This window comes from Phytophthora sojae (assembly GCF_000149755.1).
Source record: "Phytophthora sojae unplaced genomic scaffold PHYSOscaffold_10, whole genome shotgun sequence".
NCBI lineage: Eukaryota > Oomycota > Peronosporomycetes > Peronosporales > Peronosporaceae > Phytophthora > Phytophthora sojae.
Genome location: NW_009258124.1, coordinates 1,517,071 through 1,535,198, shown reverse-complemented (window position 1 = coordinate 1,535,198; position 18,128 = coordinate 1,517,071). Strand labels below are relative to the sequence as shown.

General features: G+C 52.3%; 7 protein-coding genes across 7 annotated transcripts; 4 read left to right on the top strand and 3 right to left on the bottom strand.

The window, feature by feature from the left end:
• Positions 1-1,546: 1,546 nt before the first annotated feature.
• Positions 1,547-2,344, top strand: PHYSODRAFT_525790 (hypothetical protein; the record flags this gene model as incomplete). Its single annotated transcript, XM_009537390.1, has 1 exon — positions 1,547-2,344. A coding segment is annotated over one exon (798 nt), but the record flags the coding sequence as incomplete, so codon positions are not given.
• Positions 2,345-6,670: 4,326 nt separating this feature from the next.
• PHYSODRAFT_339429 (hypothetical protein) lies at positions 6,671-8,055 on the bottom strand (the record flags this gene model as incomplete). Its single annotated transcript, XM_009537389.1, has 5 exons — positions 6,671-7,051; positions 7,283-7,435; positions 7,474-7,545; positions 7,588-7,660; positions 7,817-8,055. 5 exons carry the CDS (start codon positions 8,053-8,055, stop codon positions 6,671-6,673), a joined length of 918 nt encoding a protein of 305 aa, XP_009535684.1.
• Positions 8,056-8,564: 509 nt separating this feature from the next.
• PHYSODRAFT_525623 (hypothetical protein) lies at positions 8,565-10,310 on the top strand (the record flags this gene model as incomplete). Its single annotated transcript, XM_009537388.1, has 2 exons — positions 8,565-9,105; positions 9,175-10,310. The coding sequence occupies 2 exons, from the start codon at positions 8,565-8,567 to the stop codon at positions 10,308-10,310; spliced, it is 1,677 nt and encodes a 558-aa protein (XP_009535683.1).
• On the top strand, positions 10,311-10,712 carry PHYSODRAFT_524943 (hypothetical protein; the record flags this gene model as incomplete). The annotated part of the gene is made up of 1 exon (XM_009537387.1): positions 10,311-10,712. A coding segment is annotated over one exon (402 nt), but the record flags the coding sequence as incomplete, so codon positions are not given.
• A 621-nt stretch (positions 10,713-11,333) lies between these two features.
• On the top strand, positions 11,334-12,664 carry PHYSODRAFT_409164 (hypothetical protein; the record flags this gene model as incomplete). The annotated part of the gene is made up of 3 exons (XM_009537386.1): positions 11,334-11,498; positions 11,564-11,988; positions 12,223-12,664. Coding segments are annotated over 3 exons (1,032 nt in total), but the record flags the coding sequence as incomplete, so codon positions are not given.
• A 1,006-nt stretch (positions 12,665-13,670) lies between these two features.
• PHYSODRAFT_305839 (hypothetical protein) lies at positions 13,671-14,816 on the bottom strand (the record flags this gene model as incomplete). The annotated part of the gene is made up of 1 exon (XM_009537385.1): positions 13,671-14,816. The coding sequence occupies one exon, from the start codon at positions 14,814-14,816 to the stop codon at positions 13,671-13,673; it is 1,146 nt and encodes a 381-aa protein (XP_009535680.1).
• Positions 14,817-15,066: 250 nt separating this feature from the next.
• On the bottom strand, positions 15,067-16,248 carry PHYSODRAFT_252373 (hypothetical protein; the record flags this gene model as incomplete). The annotated part of the gene is made up of 1 exon (XM_009537384.1): positions 15,067-16,248. One exon carries the CDS (start codon positions 16,246-16,248, stop codon positions 15,067-15,069), a length of 1,182 nt encoding a protein of 393 aa, XP_009535679.1.
• Positions 16,249-18,128: the final 1,880 nt, after the last annotated feature.

The window sequence follows — 18,128 nt, the reverse complement described above, 5'->3', positions numbered from 1 at the left end:
GCCACCTTTCGCACCGCTTGCTGCTGCTGAGGTACTTGAACTTGCTGCGGCTGAGGCACTTGGCCTTGCTGCTGAGCTTGTTGCTGCACCTGTTGCAACTGAGGTGCTTGCCCTTGCTGTTGAAGGGCTCCGTACTCCATCGTGCTACTCGTTCAGTTCTCGGATCCACACAGAAGCCCCTTGGGCTCATAACCTAGGAGAAACCTAGTTGCACTCGTAGCACTTCGCCTACGCAGATCTCGCAGGGTCGAGGTGAACAGTAGCTTTAGAACACGAAGTAGGAAGCAAAACAACTAAATGGCTTGTGTCTTTCGAGAGAAAACAGATTGTGAACTTGTTGTTCAAGTGTTGTTGTAGGGGAAAGCACCTCGAGCCATAACCCCCCCGTTGACTACTCTTGACTACACTGGCCGCAGCCAACGAAGGAGGCTGCACGCATGCAGGAGAAGTTCCGAGAAACCCTCGGGTCTCATTCACCAGAACTCTCTTTCCTCTTCATCATAGTCAAAGGCATCACGGTCTCAGACCTCAACCACCACTCACTACCCTGGTCATTCAACAAGCACACCGCCGGCGCGCTGCCAGCAACCCAAGTGACCACCGACCGCAGTCGGTTTCTCGTAGACCACAATAAGAATACAATGTGGAGTAAATGGTGGAGTAAATGGTGGCTCTCGTTTCCACTTCGCTTAGAAGCCAGTTCGTCCCTCACTACAATTAACCGGAGCGTATACCCTACCAGCTTCGTCGGGAATTCGAGTGGGGATGCTGTCGGGATTGTCGGGATACTTGTCAGGATGTTCTGGGTGATGTTCTGGATGCAGTCGGGAACAATAGCCTCGTCACACATTTTCCAGTCTGGAGCAGCAACACGTGCCTACATGTAATTGCTTTCCGGCTATCCACTCGATGATCAGTGACCATTGGTCACTAGCCCTACATGTAGTGCTGGCTCTGACTATCGCATTTTTGGTCATTGCTGATCAGGTCGATCATCGTCACTTTGACTTGGGTATCTTCGCACCCAATCAACTCATCCATTCGTGGTTTCGCCCTCTCGACTGAGCACCCGGACTTTCTCGAACTGTGTACTCGTGTGACTCCGGTCTGTCGACTGCCCCCCCCCCCCCACACACACCGAGCACGCAACTTGAGCAGGTCACGGCAATCGAGCCGAGCCTAAACTGTTTTCCTGACTATCCACTCGACGATCACATGCAGCGCGCCATCTGGCATCTCCCTATCCCATTCCTGGTCACGGCTCATCAGGTCGGTCATCGTCACGTTGACCTACAGTATCTACGCGACGCAGTCGCTTCACCCACTCGTGCATTTGTCCCGTAGGACTCAGAACGCCGTCGGAATGGACTTCGTCGACCTACATGAAGCGGATGATCTGGGGTTCCTCACGAGTGCCGCAGATCGTGCCAAGTACCGAGTACACGTCAAGCGTCTTTACTAACGGTTTGGTCCTTTTCATTACTTGGATACACTGCACTAAAAGTGATCGGGCCTTGATCTTTATTGCGCCTGCACCTATTAGACCTTGCTCGACACGCTCCAACGCCAGGTCGACACCTTGGAGTTTCAGCACAGACAATTACTTGCGAAGTGCCACCAGCGGGATGCAAGCCCAACGCCACCATGCCACGATGTGGGCTTCAACAACAAGGCGTACGTGGAGCTGACGCAGATGCAGTGCGCATTAATTAAGGAGAATGCCGAGCTGGCTCGCCTCAACGCCAGCTTCTTGGCTACTGAGAAGCAGCTCAACCAGTTTGCTGACGCTCAAAATCGCGAAAACAAGAAAATGCAACAAGAACAGGAGCACAAGCGGACGAACCCAACGCTATTAAATATTCGACTGACGCAAGAATATCTCTCTAACATTGCGGGCGTGGCTTATGGAGAATTCAAGGCATTTCGAGAGAGCAAGTTGCACTCGTCCATCGGAACGACCGTGTTCGGTTGGAGGCACCGACACATTTTCCACTCAGACAAGCTCATGTTCTCGCTGGACAAGGTCTTCCCCTATCATTCGATGCAGAAGATGGCACAGGGTATCTGGGAAGTCGTATCCCAGCCAGAGTTGTCCAAGATCATTAGTCCGCGCGACGCAACCATGCACTTCCACGTCGTGCAGCGAGTAAGCGAAGACGCAGTCATTTTCGTCCACACTGTTGACCGCGAAGACTCGGACGAGCGTCTTCAAGCGTTCATACTGTCGATGCGCATAGATCTCGGGTCGGATGGCTCCCTCATGATTTTCCGCACTCTCGATCCTAAGCGCGACCGACAGTTCCTCCGCACATGCGACCAGCCCTACCTTAGTTTCTCGAGTTGAAAAAAATAATAATCTGTCGTTCCGATCCGAATTACCTGAGATCGGTAAACCAATCGGACCCACCCGATGCTGTAGAATTTTTGTGTAAGAACACGAAGCCTAGTAGATTATTCATTTTGCTGAGTTTGGCTGGGTGCGGAGCCTGATTTTTGTAAGTTTTTGAAGGGCGTGATACCCGTCCTCCATCTTCATCCCCCATGCCAATAGACGTACCACAGACAACGACGGTGAAATCCGCCCGCTATCTAAACACTACATGTATCCTCGGCGGACCTCTCCTCAGGACAAACAAATACATTTCCTTGGCTCCCTACCCCTATCATCTCAAACCTCGACCAATCACATCGAACTTCGATGATCGAAGTAGCCAAAATCTTTTCGAGGAGGGACCCTTCAGAGCCCCACAGTATCACACCATGCTACTGTCTCGAGGACAATGCGTTGCCGTCTTCTGCAGCGCGGCCATGCTGATCTACGCGTGGCCGTTGCTGTATACGAAGAAGTCTGGCGACTGGGACATCCTCTATGTTGAAATGAACAGTTTACACAGAGTATACAATGTATTACTCTTTTGGTTATCCTCTATTCCTATGCCTACTACTCTAGATCCGTGCTCGGTACCTGGAGGCAAAAGAGGAAGTGAGCTCGTCTTCGGACTGCGTCCTCGACTCCTCACTCCTCGGCCTCGTGTCGTCATCGCACTATGTATGGTTGGCGGGCAGCTCTCTGCCTGCACTATCCAGACCACAGCTGGCGATCTGAACTTCTCTCGTACTTGCTAAAACAATAATAACATGTTTGAGAGGGTTTGCTTTCAGTTGCAAAATAACTCGACTGGCAGACAGGCGAAGCCTGCTGCCACTCTGCGAGCGGGGCGCGCTCGGCGCGCCTCTTCATTCAACACTCCCACTAAGTAGTAGGGTAAAGTTTCAGATCTCGCACTGGTAGTTTCTCTCTTAGTTCAGGAATTGTTTTGTGGGGAGAGCTTTAGTGAGAATATCCGCAGTCATCTCTGTTGCAGAGCAGTACGATATCTTGAGGCGGCCAAGTTCAACCAGGTCCCTCGTAAACAGGTAGCGGATCTCGATGTGTTTGTTTGCTTTGTGATTTCCAGGATTTTTCACAATGCTGATGGCAGCGTTGCTGTCACACCATATTTGCACTGGTACCTTTTGAGGAAACCCCATTTTTCCCAGCAAGTGCCACAACCACTCACTTTCTTTAGCTCCCTCACTTAGTGCGATGAGTTCAGCTTCAGCAGTAGAGAGCGACACGCCTCCCTGCTTGCTACTACACCATGACACACTGGCTCCGGCCATTTGGATTACGTACCCTGTTACGGATTTACGTTCTTTAGGTTGACACGCGAAGCTCGCGTCAGTGTACACTTCGTAAGTCACGTCTCTCGTTTTTCCATCGAGAAACGGACCGTACGTTGACGTCCCTTTCAAGTATTTGAGTACTCGCCTAGCCGCTTCCCAGTGCGTGCGGTTGTAACAAGACAGAAATTTGCTCAATTCTCTAACCGCGTTGGCGATGTCCGGTCGTGTGCCACGGACCAAATATTGGAGTGATCCAACAATGCCTCTGTAGTCGTAAGGCTGCGCAGCAATCTGCTCTGCGCTCATGTTCGTCTCTGGCTCGAGTACGAGGCCAGGTGCTTGCGGTGTCATCACCGGCGAGCTATCGACCAGTTTGTACTTCGTGATCAGCTCTGCAATGTACTTGCGCTGTGAGATCATCATCACACGCTGGTTCCTATTGCGAGTTACCTCTATCTTGAGGATGTAGTGAATGTCGCCAAGGTCTTTCATCTTGAACCGTTTTGACAACTCGGCTTTGAGCCCATCGATTAGTCGCATGTTCCGCGACATGATCGTCAGATCATCGACATAGACCACGACTATGATCCAATCTACTCCCACTTTTTGCACGTACATGCAAAACTCTTTGTGGCAGCGTGCAAAACCCATCGACGTCAAAAAGGTATGTACGACTTTACACCAGATGCGCGGGGCTTGTTTCAGGCCATAGATGCTCTTCAGAAGTTCACAGACCAAGTGCTCTTGGCCTCGCTTCGCAAAACCGTGAGGTTGCCTCATGTAGATCTTTTGCTCTCCTTCCATCGTGCCGTTCAAGTACGCCGTATGGACATCCATCTGGTGGATATGACAGTCCAATATCGTCCCTATCGCCAGCACTAGGCGCAGCGACTCAAATCGTGCCACGGGCGCGTATACCTCATCACAGTCTACCCCAAACTCCTGGTGGTTGCCCTGTGCTACGATGCGTGCTTTGAACCGCTCGACAGCCCCGTCGGCGTTATACTTTACTACTAGCACCCAGTGACAGGGCAAAGCCTTACGTCCGGGTGGCAGTTTGACGAGTCTCCACGTCCCATTCTCGATCAAGGAGTCATACTCAAGTTCCAGAGCTTGTTTCCATTGCTCTCTATGAAGTCCACTTAAGGCTGCTTTGAGCGACCGTGGTGTCGGCACTTTGTGCTCTAGTATGTCCTGCGCAATGCTCTTATCTAGCATCGCCTGGAAGCACTGATAGTCCGCGTATCTCTTCGGCTTCTTCGCCTCTCTACGTGGGCGGGATTCACGCCTCTGTGGCGTATCGACGAGTCCCACACGTTGGCGTTTCTTTTGAGCTCCCACTGCTGGGTTACTGTTTTCAGTAGCTGCTTCAGCTCCCACTGCCTCAGTAGACCCCTGTGCTCGTGATTCAGCTCCCACTACTGCCGTGGACCCGTCGGCAAGTGCTTCAGCTCCCACTGTCTCCATAGACTCGGTGACTAGTGTTTGGTTTCCCTCTGCTGCGGGTGGCTCGCGCGCGGCAGATTCAATTGTGAGGGGCTCTTCGGCCTGACCGAAAGCTCGCTGAACCATGGTGGCTACATTGTTCGTATCAAACAGCACATCACGCGATAAGATGTGCTTGTTGTTATACATGTCCCAGAGTCTATAACCCTTCGTTTCCTCAGATATTCCGAGAAACCGGCACTTTACGGCGCGAGCAGACAGCTTTTTGTCCTTTCTTAGGGCAGCAGGAACGTGCGCAAAACACACACATCCCCACACAGGTAGCTTGCTCACGTTGGGAGGCTCCCCATACACCATCTCATACGGTGTCTTGTTTCCCAAACGTATCATGGGTGTGCGATTCTGCGCATAAGTCATGTACATGAGCGCCTCTGGCCACCATCTGTGTTCCATAGCTGCGTCCTTCAACGCGCAACGAACTCTATCCGGTTTGCTCTGGTGGTCTCGCTCTGCAGCTCCGTTTTCTTCGGGGCTGTAGGCGTTGGATGTCTGGAATACGATGTCTTTGCCTTTACAGAAGCTTTTAAAGGCTGCATTCACAAACTCAGTTCCTCCATCGGACCGGATCCGACGAATCGTGAACTTTCCCTCACGCTCAAGCTGCAAAAGTAGCTCCTCATCTTTCTCAAAGACTTCTTTCTTACTGCTTAGGACGTAGGTCCAGCGCCACGACGTGTTGTCGTCAATGATACTCAGGAAGTATTTGATTTTCCCGCAGCTGCCATACACCCCTATGGTCTTCATGGGACCGTCTGTGTCCATATGAATGGTGCTGATTGGGTTCTCATCTCTGGTGCCCTTCGCATTCCGGTAGGACATTCTCCTCTTCTTCATCCCTGCACAAGTTGTGCAAAAGAATGGGATCTTTCTTAGACCTGGCGCGGAAAATTTTGGCATTCCAGCCACCACTTTTGTGTTTAACATTGCAATTAATGCATCCTTATTAAGGTGGCCCAGCTTCACATGCCACTCCTGCAGTGTGCGCTCTAACCTCCCAGTACCTAGGCGAGCTAGTGGTTTACAGGGCTCCTGTTTCACTGCGTTACACAGCAGTTGACGCTCTTGCAGTGTTTTATTCTGTATATAGTATGCCCCGTTAATTGCTTTTGCAACAAACACTAATTCATTGGCAAATAACACAAATTTGTACTCGCCAGTTAGGGAACCAAATATCTGGTACCCACCGCGCCTGAGCCAGAACTCGCTCAGAATGTTCGAGGTAGCGTCCGGTGCTAACGCAATATTTTCGAACAGAAAAGGTCTAATTCCTTGTGGACCATGCAAATACAATTTTATCGTGCCAAGATGTATATTTGAATGCTTAGAGCCCTGTGCGAACGTAAACATGTACTGGTTGTAGGGCTCCTTCTGCACAAACCGCGCTGCCTCGCTGGTTAGTCCGTACCCGCACCCTGAGTCAAGTACCCAAGAATTTGTGGTTAGATACGAATCATCGTCTAACAGAAATGGATACAAACTTCGCACCTTTTTCTCGAGGTCAGTCAGCATGCCGGCGAAGCTCTTCGTCGCCTCGGGAATCTCTGGATTGCTGCCCTCCTTCCATGTCCACGTCGTCGTCCGATTGCTTAGCGGCGGCTGGAGCCGTGCCCGAAGCGTCAGCTTTCACGGCGTTGACGACGCTCTCCATTGGCTCGTCTTCGTCGCTCATCGGCGAAGCGCCCTTTCCCGGCGTGTCAGGCTGCTGAAAGTTGCTTGGGGGCGGGCTCGTGTACCCATCCGGGGTCGCGGGCAGCGAATCTTGCTGCGGGTCGCACGCGTCTACCGCCACGACTACCCCAGCCAAGACGGATCCAACAAATCCGAAGGGATCCGTTCTAGGCAAGCGAAAGGCCGCAGACGGTCCGATCAACGACGCCCACTACAACGTCGGGTACATGAAGTGCTACTACTGCGCAGGCGCGCACAACGATCGGGATGGCATTGGCCCACACAAGATGCTTGACTGCCCCGCGCGTCGCGCAGACAGGGCTGCGGGTGTGTTTCGCCGCAACGTGTGGACGTACCCAAGCCGCAAGGCTCGCAAGGAAGTGCACGAGCCTACACCCAAGATGAAGGGCAATGGAAAGGGCAAGGCCAATGCCAAGGCCACGGTGCGTCGTGAAATCCCATTGGCTGAGTTCGACTTGACGTGGTTGACCACCCTGCCGCTAGCCAGCGCCATAATTTCGCTCTTGGTCTTGTTGCCAAATATGTTGGCAAGCTTCTCGCTCACCTTCTCCAGCGTGAAGCTCTCCTCCGTGAACTTGACGGAGGGGGCCCACATGTGCCTCGGAAGCACACCGACACCATGACCAGCATCATCTTCGACGTGATCATGTGCGTGTGCAGAGCCTCGTGCGCGTTCATGTTGACCTGGCTGCGCACGTTGTTGAGGTCTTATAAGAGCTGGCCAACGCTCTTGAAGTCGGCGTTCACCATCTCCAGGAACTGCTGTACCAGCCCGACGACGCCTGCCGCGTTGCTGAGGCTGTACTGCTTCTCAACAAGCCGCCAAATCACATGGACTGGCTAGTCCATTTGCTTGGTCGCGATTCCCTTGAAACCGCCCGGAAGCGTTTTACACAGCAGCCGCTTGATGTACGACGACTGCTGATTCAGCAGCGTCTCGTGCAAATCGTGCTACCATGTCGCCTCTTTGTCCGCCGCGGCCGGGCGTGGCGGCAGCTCCGGCTGGCTCTCGAGCAGATCCTCGAAGCGCGTCAGCGGCTTTGCACGCTTGTGCTGCAGCTCCTCGAGCGCGCGTTGCTCACTCAGCGCCCTGAGGTGGATGATCAACTTGCTCTTCCACGCAGCGAAGTGCAGGGACTTCCCGTTGAACTTCAGCGAGTCGACCGACGACTTGTCAACCTGGGGCTGGCTCATTGTACTTGAAATGTTGAAATGAACAGTTTACACAGAGTAGGTAGCTCACTACAATGTATTACTCTTTTGGTTATCCTCTATTCCTAGGCCTACTACTCTAGATCCGTGCTCGGTACCTGGAGGCAAAAGAGGAAGTGAGCTTGTCTTCGGACTGCGTCCTCGACTCCTCACTCCTCGGCCTCGTGTCGTCATCGCACTATGTATGGTAGAATATCGTGTCCGTTCGGACATCTAGAATTTCGCATTACAATAGTACACTAGCGCTTGGCCTATCAGAAGACTTTCTCATACTTTGTGAGGCAATCGGCGTGCCTCAAATCTCATGCTGTGCCGTAAGTAACAAATCGGACAATTCGGACATATTTTGTCCGAACATCTGAAAATATTTGATATTTCTATAGTTAAAGTCAGTAAGTCAAATATTCTGAAAATATCGTCAATATTCGGACACATATTAATTTTGAGGGCGCCAGACAGACGAGGCAGCATAACCACTCAAGAAACGAGTCATGTCGACGAAAGCGCTCATACCTGGGAACTCCCAGCGGGCTCGCTCGACGGCTCTCAACGCCTTCGAGCGCTTCGCGGTCGCCGAGGGCTTCACCGTCAACGCCATCTATAAGTTTGTAGGTGGGGATTCAACTGGTGATACTCTCTATATTGTTCTCGACAAATTTGCAGTGTATTTAGCATTTAAAGAAAGCTCGAAGAGCTCGCTGCTATCCAAGAACTCGGTCGCCAGCTACTTTGGCAACGTCAAGAACCACCTACTCGAGCTGTTTCCAGCTTTAAGTGCTGTATCGGGTCGTCGGCTGCAAAAGATTGCGTCAATCCTCGACAAGTACTGCTCCAAGCGAGGCACAGACTTTACGCACCAGGCCCCACCGTGCACGAAAAGCGACCTGCGCTCGCTCAGCTTAGCGATATTGAAGGGGGCTGTATCTGTGCAGGACTACCAGGATGCAGCCCTTCTCAACATTCTTTGGTATTTGTTGGGTCGGTCTTCAGACACTATGTGTCTCGTGAAAAACCAGGTCGCTGTTTACCCTGGTAAGTACTTGTCTTTTTATTTTTCCTAATTTGGTTTTGAGCTTGTGTATTTTTAATCGTGGTACACAGGTGGGTGTCTATTTATCACCTTTAAGCGCATGAAGTCTGCCTCGTATCAAGGAGCGTCGATTTTTCACGACCCAAACGATTTTTCGTCTTGCCCAATTCACGCACTAGCTTTGGCTACAATTATGCAGTCGACTCCAAGCGAGTTTCTCATGGATCAGCTTCCTCGGGATACACAAGAGCTCCTGCCGACTGAAATTGGCGAAACGCCGCTCCGCGAACTACTTGATGCACGTACCAGGTCTCCAGCAACCTCCAACTCTGAGTCGCCGACCCCAAAAGCACCTGCGAACAAAGCGACAGTCCCCGGAATTCACGCGTATGTTAATCGCGTACTGCAGAAGTGGAGTGGTGTCTGCCAAACCGAAGGTACTAACCTGACGCCAGGGCTATCATCGCATTCATTTCGGCGTGGAGCTGCTCAAAACGCGAATAGTGATAGCAAAATCAGCACACCTTGGATTCTAGACCGTGGAGGCTGGAGCATGAGTGCTGTGAGCAAAGCGTTCAATTATATTGTTGGCACGACGCAGGAAGATCAAACCGTCGGCAAGTCGTTAGCTGGATGGGGTTTAAAAGCTAGTCCGCGGCTACCTACACTGGACGACTTTGATCCTCTGGTTCTGCATCGAATTCGCCTACTTCAAGACCGGTTTTTCTCGGCTGCGAAGGGGTTCACGGAGAGACTCAGCTTGCGAGATGATGTAGTGGACGTACTTACCGCCACCGCCATTCTCCACTACCCCGACATGCTTCGGCTTAGGCCAGAGTCACTGTACATCAAACGGGTTCAAGAAGCACTAAGTCAGGTACAGGCGACAGAGGCTGAAATTGCTGCATGGTCAATGGCTATTCATCGTACCTTACAGCCGTCCAAGAACGACACTCCACGCAGTCCGGCACCACGGCGTGCTGAAGACGACGAACTCTTGCGGAGGCAAACCTTGCTCTTGGAGCAGCAGGCGCAGATCCTTGGAGGGCTAGCAGCCGAAGTGAAGGCATTGAACCAGCAGGTGCAGCGGCTTGAGCACCCATCGGACCTAACCACCGCTCCGTCGACAACAGCAGCTGGTAGCCTGTCGAGCTCGTCCAGCGCTTTGTCGGATACTGCAAGCGGCGCGGCAACTCGTGCGCATTAGCGTGCGAAGCCACTCGCGACTGTGTGGTACGAGTGGTTTCTGCCTCCGTTGCCAAGCGCGCGTCCAAACCGGCGGCGCTATCACGAGTGCGAGGTGGCCGTGGCCTTTATGCGGGTTTTTCTCCCAGCCGGATACAACGTGACCGGAGATGAGGTCACAGCAAAGGGACGCATCCTGAGCTCAGGACGGGAGGCCGAGGCAAACGTTCTTGCTTTCCTGGAGGCTGAGAACGTGAAAGCAAAGTCGCATGGCACAATTGTTAAGGTTTTGAAGCGGATGTATGCTCAAGGCAAGCTAGACGACCGCATCAGGAATTACCAGCGACTTCAGCAGGAAGGCAATGCTCTTGAAGATGCACCGGTGCGTGTTCTTGAGCCCTACAACAATCCCAGCATAACGTAATTGTAGTCGCGATCCAGTGTTAGGTCCCAACACATAGTTACATCATACATAGATTCATTCACCCATCTCGTTATCTACTTACATGAAGTGAGTGTCACAGTAGGTGTCCACCGTAGGCATCCCTCTCATGTCGTCGACCCCGCTGTTGGCCGCCACCTCCACCACCTCCTCGTCCTCCTCAGCCCGCTGCTGCTGCTGGCCTCGACGGCCGCCACCCCGCCCGAGGACCAGCTGCAGTACGACCCGCCGTCCCGCACGGCGCCGACATCCCGGACGTCTTGCTGCTGCTGCAGCTGATGCTGTTGGCCGCAGTCCCCAAGCCGTTGTCCACTAAACAGCCGCTGTATGACGGAGGATTGCAAAAGATTTCATGTGCACCACACTTCACGGAGCATTTAATAGCATTTAGTTTTAAAGGTTGTCCGAATGTCCGAGCCATCCGAACCTGCACGGTATGGTTGGCAGGCAGCTCTTATCCAGGCCACAGCTGGCGATCTGAACTTCTCTCGTACTTGCTAAAACAATAATAACATGTTTGAGAGGGTTTGCTTTCAGTTGCAAAATAACTCGACTGGCAGACAGGCGAGCGTGGCGCGCCTCTTCATTCAACACTCTACATACTGGGACGACCACAGCAACTACGTGGATAACCGCGTCCTCCAACGCCCCTGGAGTCTGGGGACGCTCTGCGCCATGTTCACAATGGTCCGACTCAACGTGTACGAGCCTCTGGGGTGGGTGCTCAAGTATGTTACAGTGAAGACTGTGGGGCTGGATGCGTGGTCTGTCCACCGCTGGCAGCGGCGTCAGGAGCTCTACTCGTCGCTGCTGAGACCGCCTACTAGCACCAGGCGCCCCAAGTAGCGTGGGTTCGAATGGTGTCAGTTGCGGTGCACTTTGCTGCTGGGTTCGTCTTGGCGAAGGCGTCTGCGGGGCTGCTGGATGTCGACTACGTGCTGACGGAGCTGCGGGGGTCGAGAGGTAGAGCGGGGCTGGAGCTACAGAAGAGGAGGAGGAGGAGCGGCCTCCATTTCCACGCGTGTTGCGTGAGTGCTGTGGTGTTTATGGTTCACCCCATCCACGTCGAGGTCGTGGGCTGGCCCAGTGCGCAGCCGTATACGCTCGTGGCTCTATTCAGCAGTTGGGCGCTACTCGTTCACCTGCAGAACATTTACTACAACCTGGAGCAGCTTATCGGCGGGAGCATGGGCGATAGTCTGGCGGACGATAAGGGCGTAGTGCTGAAAGTGCTGCTCGGACGAGATGCTACGACAAAGTCGCTCATTTCTTCGGATATGGAGCTCTAAATTTCGAAGACGGTACCAAAAGGACTATTAATTTTATTCTTGTTGTGTTTTGCAGGGCTGTACCTGTGTGCGTTGCTGTCAAAAAGTGCAAGCTTAATGTTGTCGACGGGATTCATACTGATTGACGCCTGGGTGTGTCTGCAACGTTCACCTCAACGGAGCAAACTCAATGCAGTGGAGCTGATTCCCTACGCCGTTAGAAGGTTACCCTCCGTCGCGATTTTGCTCGCGTTCGTCTCTATTATTGCGATCTCGAACTCTGGAGGTTCCGTCCCAGACGTGGTCTCGCTGTCGCTCACTGACCGTGTGCTGAAAGCTCTTGCGTCGCCGATTTGGCTGCTGCGATGCCTGCTTTGGCCTTCAAAACTGCGTCCGCACTACCAGATCCGGCCAGGAGATTTGAGTTTAACAAACCCAGAGTGCTTGCTGCCGGTCATGACTACGCTGGCAGTGTTGGCTTCGGTATTGTGGAAAATGTGGCATCGTGCTGCCTCAAAGCACGTTTTTGCGCTCGTTTTCTTTGGATTTATGCTGCTGCCTGTATCGGGTCTGATTCGCCACGGGATAATTAGTGGGGGCGCGGATCGCTACGCTTACCTGAGTACAATTATTGCCGTTCCCTACGGTGGCTACGCAGTTGCTCGTTGGCTGCTCCGAGGAAGTGATAGTGCCAGTGAGAATCAGCGACTCGCAGCGCCAGCATGTGATGCGCCAGAACGGAAAGTGTCGAGCCGCTCCCGTCACACGTCCAAACAGCGGAAGAATGCCGATGTCACGAATGCACGGCCCATTCACAATGGGAGAATGTACTGGTGGGCGATATGGCTATTGCTAACTGGGGCGCTGCTTTCGATTTCCACGAATCTTTTGAGCGATTGGCGCAATGAGGATTCGCTCTACGCCTATTCCCTTCGGTACGTTTTGAATCTAATCTCTACTCGCCATTATGTGCGCCTGTTTGTTTCTTACAATTTCAATTTTTGCTTACAGGACGGACCCAGCCGACTGGAAAATTTACGGCCAGCGTGCAGAGTATCTACTCCGTGTCAAGCGATGCGGTCCAAGCAACATCGAATGCCGACATCTGTGGACTCTCGCATATGAATTCGCTCCACGCGGTACACTGAGGTCGGAGCTTTATCGACTGCATCTTCTCGTTGCTCTTGGCAACAATGACCGCGCTTGTGACGGGTATTTTTCATTTCTGAGAGAGAACCCGGATAACGCGTCTGTACACAATAATGTGGCTGTGTGTCAAGCGATGCGTGGGGAGCTGAACGAGGCGGAGAGGCACTTTTCTCTCGCACTTGAGCGCCCAGCGATCGAGGAAACCAAGGCGGTACACCTGAAGAACTTACAAGATTTTCAGCAGCGGCGCTTAAACCACGATGCTAGTGCTGGTTTTATAGGAACGATGACATTAATTGGTACCGCGACCCGGTTAAAAAAATAAGTTTTTGATTCATTTTGCCTTATGTACTCCAAGGGAAATAGCAATTTTCACGCACTAAGAAACTGTTATCGCTTGCCCGCTCTAGCTCGAGCGTCAAAGCTCATGAATGGATTATGTATGATACTGTAGTACCCCTTATTCAGCGCCAGTGCGAAGCCTTACGAGCGAAACTTCGATTCCTCATATTTAAACGGGGGATTAAATGTCGATGCCTTCCAACGTAGCGTCCAGCTGCAGTTTATCAAGAGAACTCGAGATCTCCCGCATATCCTCTTCCACTGAGCTCTGCATCACTCGAGCGAACTCGCCAATAACCGACGGAGGCACGCGGCAAAAGTTGAAGCGCATAGGAGTTTGACGGACACAAATCCTCACCAAAGTCGAGCCCTCTTCCGTCGCAGGCTCAATACAGACCCACCCCGACTCGTCCATATACAACCCACAAAAGTATCCTTCCCCCTCCGAGATGGTTTTCCAGACCAACATCGTGCGGTTCTTCTCCACACGTCGACGGATGATGTACCGTTGGAGCACGGAAACATTTCTCCCGTCTGCTAACGTGCGGATCAGGCGGAACCTGATCACGTTGAATTCTTCATCATCAATCAGACCGAGGAACATCTCTCGATCCTGCTGTCGGTGGTGCAGCTTGGACAGCTTCCATATCGCTGTATGGGTGTCTTCGTAGTTGTACGGCTGGACAAACTTGTTTAGGTGTTGCATCGCACCCCCACCGTCTTGGCATCGATACAGCGTGGTTGTAACTCCGTCGGGCAGATTAATCATCTCCAGCTCGCGAAATACTTGATCAACTCGGGCGCAGCACGACTCTAACCCCCTCAAGTGGACCACAAACAAAATCTGGTCGAAGCTTGAGCGGGCAGGGGCTTGAAGTATCGAATCTACTGGGGTCGTGGTCACACTGGCAGCCGATTGGTGGCCATGATACGTCTCAATATGCGCAGCTTGGGCTCTCGCGGCCGCAAAGAGAAGAATTTGCTCAGTCTCCGCTATGACGTGCTGGTGACGCTCGTAAATCGCAAGGCTTCTTCCGGCTTGAGTCTGTTTTAATCGCTGTAGCTGAAGAGTTAATTCGTCCACCTCTCGCCGTAGTGTGTCGCGCTCGGCTCGAAGTCGGTGGTGGTACTGCCTCTTCCGAAGTGCCTCCTTCTCCTTCCGTGTTTTAATAGTGTCCCCCAGCGTCCCGCAGCTTGACACACTCGTGATATTGGTACTCAATTCGGACGAGACAGCAAAAACTTCACCGGATTGCGGACTCTGTTCTTGATGTGCTTTCGTGCCAAAGCACGCCGCCACATCCTCGAAGAAGCCGTCACTAGCCATATTGGCACTGTCCATTGGGCTTGGAAAATAAAGTATGAGTGCGAGTCGAACCAATGTTTTTCGTCTAAAGCGGGGCTCATCACGCAGCTGTACGAGTGGGTGTTAACAGCATCACCCTGTGGACGTCGTTCTGTCCTACTTGAAGTATTACTACCTTGCAAGTAATAACCCAGTCGGACATCATAATCAAGAAGCAACAACATTTTAATAAAAAGCCTTTCGTTCGACTCTATTTTATCTATTTTTGTGATCACACGTTGATATCTTTCAGCGTCTCCTCCAGCAGCATTCGATCTAGCGCTCGAGTTATCGCTAACATGTCCTCGTGCACATAGTTCTGCAGAACTCGGCGGAATTCTTGGGCGATGTCGCCAGAAGTCGAAACGCTGAACTGCATCGGAACTTGGCGGATGCACACTCCAATCTCCGTCGAGTCCTCCTCCAACCCCGGTTGCAGATAAATCCATCCCGTCTCATCTGAGTGCATGCCGCTCAGCACTCCTTCCCCTTCAGAGTGGTTTTTCCACACTAGCACGACTCGGTTCTCCTCCTCGTACCGACGCATAACATACCGCTGCAGTACGGACGCCAGCTCGCCCGTCGTCAGCTCTGGGATCAATCGGAACCTTAGCACAATGGAGTTCTTAGGGTCCGACAGCCCCTTGTATTCGTTCCGATCGTGCTGTCGATGTTTTAACTGACATATTTCCCATAAAGTCTTGTGGGTTTTCTCGAAGCTGAAAGGCTGCGTGAATTTGTTCAAATGCTGCAGATATTCCACGTCTCCATCGGATTCTCGTCGCTTGACGGAGTTAAACACTCGCTCCTCCATAGTTGAAAACCCCTGAAACACTTCATCTACTCGAGCGTAACTCTCGATAACCCTCTGGACGTGTCCGCGATACATTGCAGCGTCGAAGGGCGGGTAGTTCCGACCTCGTAGCATGACTTTGATTTGAGGATCTGGACTGGATTCGTCTTTGAGCTCGGGCAGTTGCTTGCACATGGTCTTGATGTACGCGGCCTGAGACTTTGCTGCCGTTAATAGCTGCGATTGCTCCGCTTGGGCTCTGTGCAGCTCGTGACGCTGCTGCAGCGCATTCTTCCGCCAGATTGAGTCCCTGGCTGCTAAGAGGCCGGAATTGTCGCTGTGCTTGAGCTCCTCGAGCTGCTTGGACAGATCCACGACACTTTGACGTAAGGATTCCCGCTCGTTCTTGAGTCGCTGGTGGTAAATTTTCTTCCGGATCGCTTCACGTTCTTTTCGGGTGTTGGTTAGAGCTTGAGCTTGTTGTGGCGTTGGTCGTGCGTCGGCCTCGGTGTGGGAGTCTTCAGACGATGAGTCGGTGGCGGACGGCGCCTTGGGGCTCTGTACGAGCCTCTTCTGGGGTTCCAGGAACCTTGTCTGTGCTTGGGGGAAGGCTGCTTCCATCGTCGGTTTAACTTTATTCCGAGTGGTTCTTTTGAGGCGGAGCGACAGCTCCGAGCTGCCACAATCTTCACCATCCTGCTCTTGAGCCCCACAGAATGGACAGCCTCAGGTGTCGCCTTCCGCCACGGAACGCGGCGTGGCTGGTCTTTTGAACTTGATTGCGCTCGCTCCGTTCGATTGGAATACTGTACATGTACAGAGCGACTGCCATGGCACTGTTCACTTGTTATCTCACGTGGAAGTCTTCGCATGGGTACGGAGGAACCAGCTCGGTTTACTTTCCCCGATGCGCTTTGGGCGTCGTGCAGTCAGGCGGCCAACTCAGCTCGAGTCTGCTCTCGGACACTGGCGTTTAGCGGCACTTGCCCCTGCACAACCCTAGGATTCGTTTGCTTGTTATTGCTGCGAGTAAGAAATGGCATTCTATCATTGGAGCAGCTTGTCAGCACTTCCTGGCCGGGCATGTATTATCTATCATTCGAACCGCTTCCTAAGTATAATACACTTCGGAATTCTTCTGCAGCTAACATGTAAATCGCTGCCGTACTCGGTGGGACTCTCCTTCCATATGAGTTTGTCTTCGTTGAATCGCGAAAAGTGCCACAACCTCTGGAGTTGTGGTGTGGTTTGTCGGCCAAGTTGCCCTTGTCGTACCAACGATCGACGACAACTCGAGTGATTACTTCATACGGTATTTTCGGGAAAATCGTAATCGTCAAGTGAAAGTTGCACGCCGCTTTTTCCAAGCAGTCCGAACCAACCATTGAGTGCAGATGCCGCTGCAGAAGAAGAAGTCGAAAGAAGTGGAAGAAGTCGAGTACAGGCGTCCCCGGCCTATTCGCCACAGTGGTACTTATAGAAGCACGCGGTCTGAACATAAATGAGTATGTACTGACTTACTACAAGCTTAGCTCAAGAATACGGTGGAGGTATTCCCGCAACGTGCCACTTGTCGCAGTAGGTATCGCTGTACACTCATCTAAATCAATATGTTTGCAGAAGTAGCGCGCAAATCTTGAGAGCTTGTTGTACTTCCTATGCGAGATACAGTAAAATATACAGCCGGGACTAGCCCGGGGACGCCTGTACGTAAATATATGGTACAACCGCTACATATTTGAGGTGTCTACTCCACGCCCTCTACGAGCCCAGGGGTAGGGGAGCCCGTCAACTTTAAAATCAGGGCTCTGCTTAGAATTGCGAGCCCGGCTGGTGCGTTCTTCGGGATCCTCTCCATTTAATCCGAGGGAGGGGAGCCCATAGTGAAGGCTCGCTGTTGGCTCCCCATTCCGGCTCGGCAAAAAGTGTATTTTTATTATCAGGGCTCGTAGATTGTCGACCTAATTGGCTGTTTATACAGAATCCAACCTAGACTTCAAGCTTTCTTGTCGACTCAACACTCCTTGACATCATTAAGTAGGAGGGAATCCATCAAGCGTGCAACTTCGTCGGCACCCTCCTCCACCGATGTTACGACGAGCTTGGTGAAGTGGAACCTGTCCAGGTGGCCAGCCGATCGATTCCCCACGTTCATCGGGATAAATCGCACAAAGGTCTGCATGACTGTGCGCATCAGAGAGTTCTCGTCTAGCTCTTCGTCGGTTGGCCGCACCACGCACCATCCAGTTTCGTCCGAGTACATGCCAAAGAACTCTCCTTCCCCTTGGGACAGCGCCCGCCACACCACGACCATTCGCCCAGCCTCAATGTATCGACGCATAACAAAGTGGACCATCATGTCCACAGGCTCTCCAGATTCCTGTCCAGTTCGCAGACGAATCTTGACTGCAATTGTGTTCTCCGGGTCAGCGACGTGGGTGTATTGATACCTGTCTTTCTGTCGATACACTCGGACCATGGACTGCCACATCGTACTACAC